The 3002-nt window shown below is 54.4% G+C and overlaps 1 protein-coding gene across 6 annotated transcripts in view; it reads left to right on the top strand.

Annotated features, from left to right (window-relative positions):
* The window catches only part of PFKFB3 (6-phosphofructo-2-kinase/fructose-2,6-biphosphatase 3), an 87441-nt gene that overhangs the window by 67148 nt on the left and 17291 nt on the right, over positions 1-3002 (top strand). For all 6 annotated transcript variants that reach the window (XM_023230526.1, XM_023230527.1, XM_023230525.1 and 3 more), the window contains 3 exons: positions 679-745; positions 1244-1318; positions 1688-1744. In XM_023230526.1, coding sequence (XP_023086294.1) covers positions 679-745; positions 1244-1318; positions 1688-1744 — 199 coding nt within the window. The remainder of the gene's footprint in view (positions 1-678; positions 746-1243; positions 1319-1687; positions 1745-3002) is intronic.

The raw sequence follows: 3002 nt of genomic DNA, 5'->3' as shown, positions 1-3002 counted from the left end.
GGGAGTGAGGCTGGGCTGCCAGCTTTGGCTTGCTTTGTTCTGAGCCAGGCTCTGTAGGAGGCAGAGAAAGCCAGCCTGCGGGGTGGCTCCTGTTGGTGGCCTTCAGGGCTGTGCAGTGTGGGAACAAGCCCCTCTGCCCCTCTGAGGTTGCTCTCATCTGTTGCCTGAGGGTCTCACTGAGCTGACCCTCACTGGGACAGCCGCAGAAGCACCCTCACTGAGAATTAGCAAGTCCTGTTTGCCGGGAGTGTCTGTCTATGTTTGGAAAGGATTTCTTGTGAAGTGCGAGTTGACTGTGAAACCCCAGTGCCAGGGTGTTTGGCCCCGGCTGCATAGGCTGCATGTTGGAGTCTCCTGGGGGATGCTAAAACCCCTGATGCCAGGCCCCACCCCAGACCAGTTAGCGCAACTCTGTGGGTGGCTCTGGGCAGCCCCCCAGGAGTGGTTCCCGTGTGCAGCCCGGCGCGAGCACCGCCTCCCGAGGGTGCCTGAGGCCACCTGTGCAGGGCCCCAGGTTGGAAACCTCTGGGCCTGAGGGGTGCTGGCCAGCCTGCCCAGCGCTGAGCAGTGTAGAATGGAACCACCAGTTACTCTGCCTGTCGGGGTGCGTCGGGGGTTTCTTGGGCTACCCCAGCGGATGCACCAGTGCTGACATTTGGCATCTCTTGTGCATTCCAGGCAGTGTGCCTTAGCTGCCTTGAGAGATGTCAAAAGCTACCTGGCGAAAGAAGGGGGACAAATTGCGGTAAGTCCAGGGAATGTAGCCGGCTCTGTGTCCAGTCCCACCCGGGAGGGTGTCCTCACTGGCCTGGGGTGTACCGAGACCCGTGCCTCTGGCCCTGAGGGTGGAGGAAAGCAGGGGGCCAGGGCAGCCCAGTGGCTCAGGCAGGCGGATGGGGGATGGACTCAGGGACCCACTCCCTCTGCGGCCAGTCCCCCACCTCCAGGGCGCTCAGGACCTGGGTGGCCCGCAGGACCACTGGCCCTTCCTTGTACACTGTCCCATTGCACATTACTGTTTTGCTTGTTTGCTTTTGGGGTATTCCCCCCACGCTACCACCCCTGAGTGCTGTTGGTAGTGGGTGCGCCCTGGAGAGGACTGTGGGCAGGCACCAGCTCCCCTGAAGCGCTTTTGGGGCTTATTGCTGGAGGTGATGGGCCTGGCATCCTTGCTGTTCTGGTAAACGTCGTTAAACTCAAACTTAGAGTCTTCTTCTTCTTGGCCCTCTGCTCTCCACATCAGGTTTTCGATGCCACCAATACTACCAGAGAGAGGAGACACATGATCCTTCATTTTGCCAAAGAAAATGACTTTAAGGTGAGCTGAGCGTCTTGTGTTGTGCTAGAGGGCTCAGGAGACAGGAAACGGCCTCAGGAAGCAGCCTGAGTCCTGCTTGGTCCTTCCCCTCCTGCTGCCCATGTTCCTGAGTCCTGCTCAGTCCCTCCTCTCCTGCTGCCCACGTTTTGCGGCCTGAAATTAGGGCCTTTGTGTGGTAGGGCTCTTGGGGGCCGTGCGGTGTTCCAGAGGGGTGGTGGCGGGAGGCGGCAGTGGGGAGGCGGGCTTTCGTGTCTTTGGGAGTTGGTGGGTGATGTGCTTCCACCTTGTCCGGACGACGACATCGCAGTGATGGCAAGGTTGGTCCTTCATGGTGTTTGTTTTCTAATATCCCCACCTCACTTCCGCCAGGCATTTTTCATCGAGTCCGTGTGTGACGACCCTACAGTTGTGGCCTCCAATATCATGGTAAGACAGCCGGGAACCCCACGCTCCTGCAGCAGTGTAGACCACAAGGACATTTGCAGTCTGAGGAATTGGGGGACTGGGTCCGGCTCGGAAGCGCAGCTGAGCCCTTAGGACGAGCAGCCCCCAGTTGGCTGTTGATTGGGAGGTCAGACCTACAGAGCCGTTTTTAACCCAGAGACCTGTCCTGTGAGGGACTAGCTCCATCTAGGGCAGTGGGCAGGCTTGGATGGGACGTAGGAAATAATTCAGGGAGACAGGAGTAGTTTCTGTTGGTGGCAGGAGACTGACAGCTAGTGGTGATGGGGCTGCCGGGGCAGAGGGCATCTCATTGCCCCCAGCGGGACAGGAGGCAGCAAGCAGGTCGCTTGCTTTGACGGCTCCGGGAGGTAAGAATGCTTGGACGTTGGCAAGAGTCCATAGGGCTCAGCAGCCTCCTAAGTTTGGGAGGTGAGACTGTCTTCCTGCCAATGCATCTCGTGAACCTGCCACAAACCCTCCTGTCTGTGCTGTGCAGGGGAGCTTGCCCAGATAAATTGAGGGCACTTGGCATCATAACCTGATGAATTTCTCCAGTGTTACCACTTGATAGCAATATATATAAACAGGAATTGTTACTATGGAGACTTACTACAGGCCGCCACCCTGTGTTGGAGACAATTTTCTCTTCAGCTTAAACGTATTAGAATATGACAATTCTATAAAGAAAAGCAGTTCTGAAAATGTACACTGGGACGCTGTGGTGTTGGCATCTCTGCATCTTTAGAGGGAATGCTAAGCATGTGTTAGTTAGCCCCAGTATCTTCCCCAAAGAGGTGGAAGTATTTCTAGATATCTTTAGGAAATGAATTCCTGTTTCAGGAAGGGCTATTTGAATTGTGAAAAGTCAGTTTAGATTGTCCAGTGGGTGCAAAGGAGGAGGCTCAGAGTACGAGGAAATCACCTAAACAGAGGTTTTGCCACCTTTCTTGGGCTCGGCACTCCTCATTCCCCTTGGTTGACAGCAGGGTGCAGCTGTGAAGTCATTTTTCCCAGTGAGTGGTCACCAATGTGCTTAGCAAGGAGTTTAGCATTTGTCTGGTTGTCCACTAACAGATAATCATTTGGCCCAACCTGCCATGTTCAGAAATCTCTTTCTGATGAAATCTCAAAGCAGCTTTGTAGATCCAGGCATTTGTGAACTTAGATTTTTTTTTTTTAATTGTGGTAAAATATACATAATGTAAAATTTACCATCTTAACCATTTTATTGATTGATTGA

Source organism: Piliocolobus tephrosceles, chromosome 9 (assembly GCF_002776525.5).
Source record: "Piliocolobus tephrosceles isolate RC106 chromosome 9, ASM277652v3, whole genome shotgun sequence".
Lineage (NCBI taxonomy): Eukaryota > Metazoa > Chordata > Mammalia > Primates > Cercopithecidae > Piliocolobus > Piliocolobus tephrosceles.
Note: the sequence above shows the minus strand (reverse complement) of the source record. Positions and strands in the feature narration are given on the sequence as shown.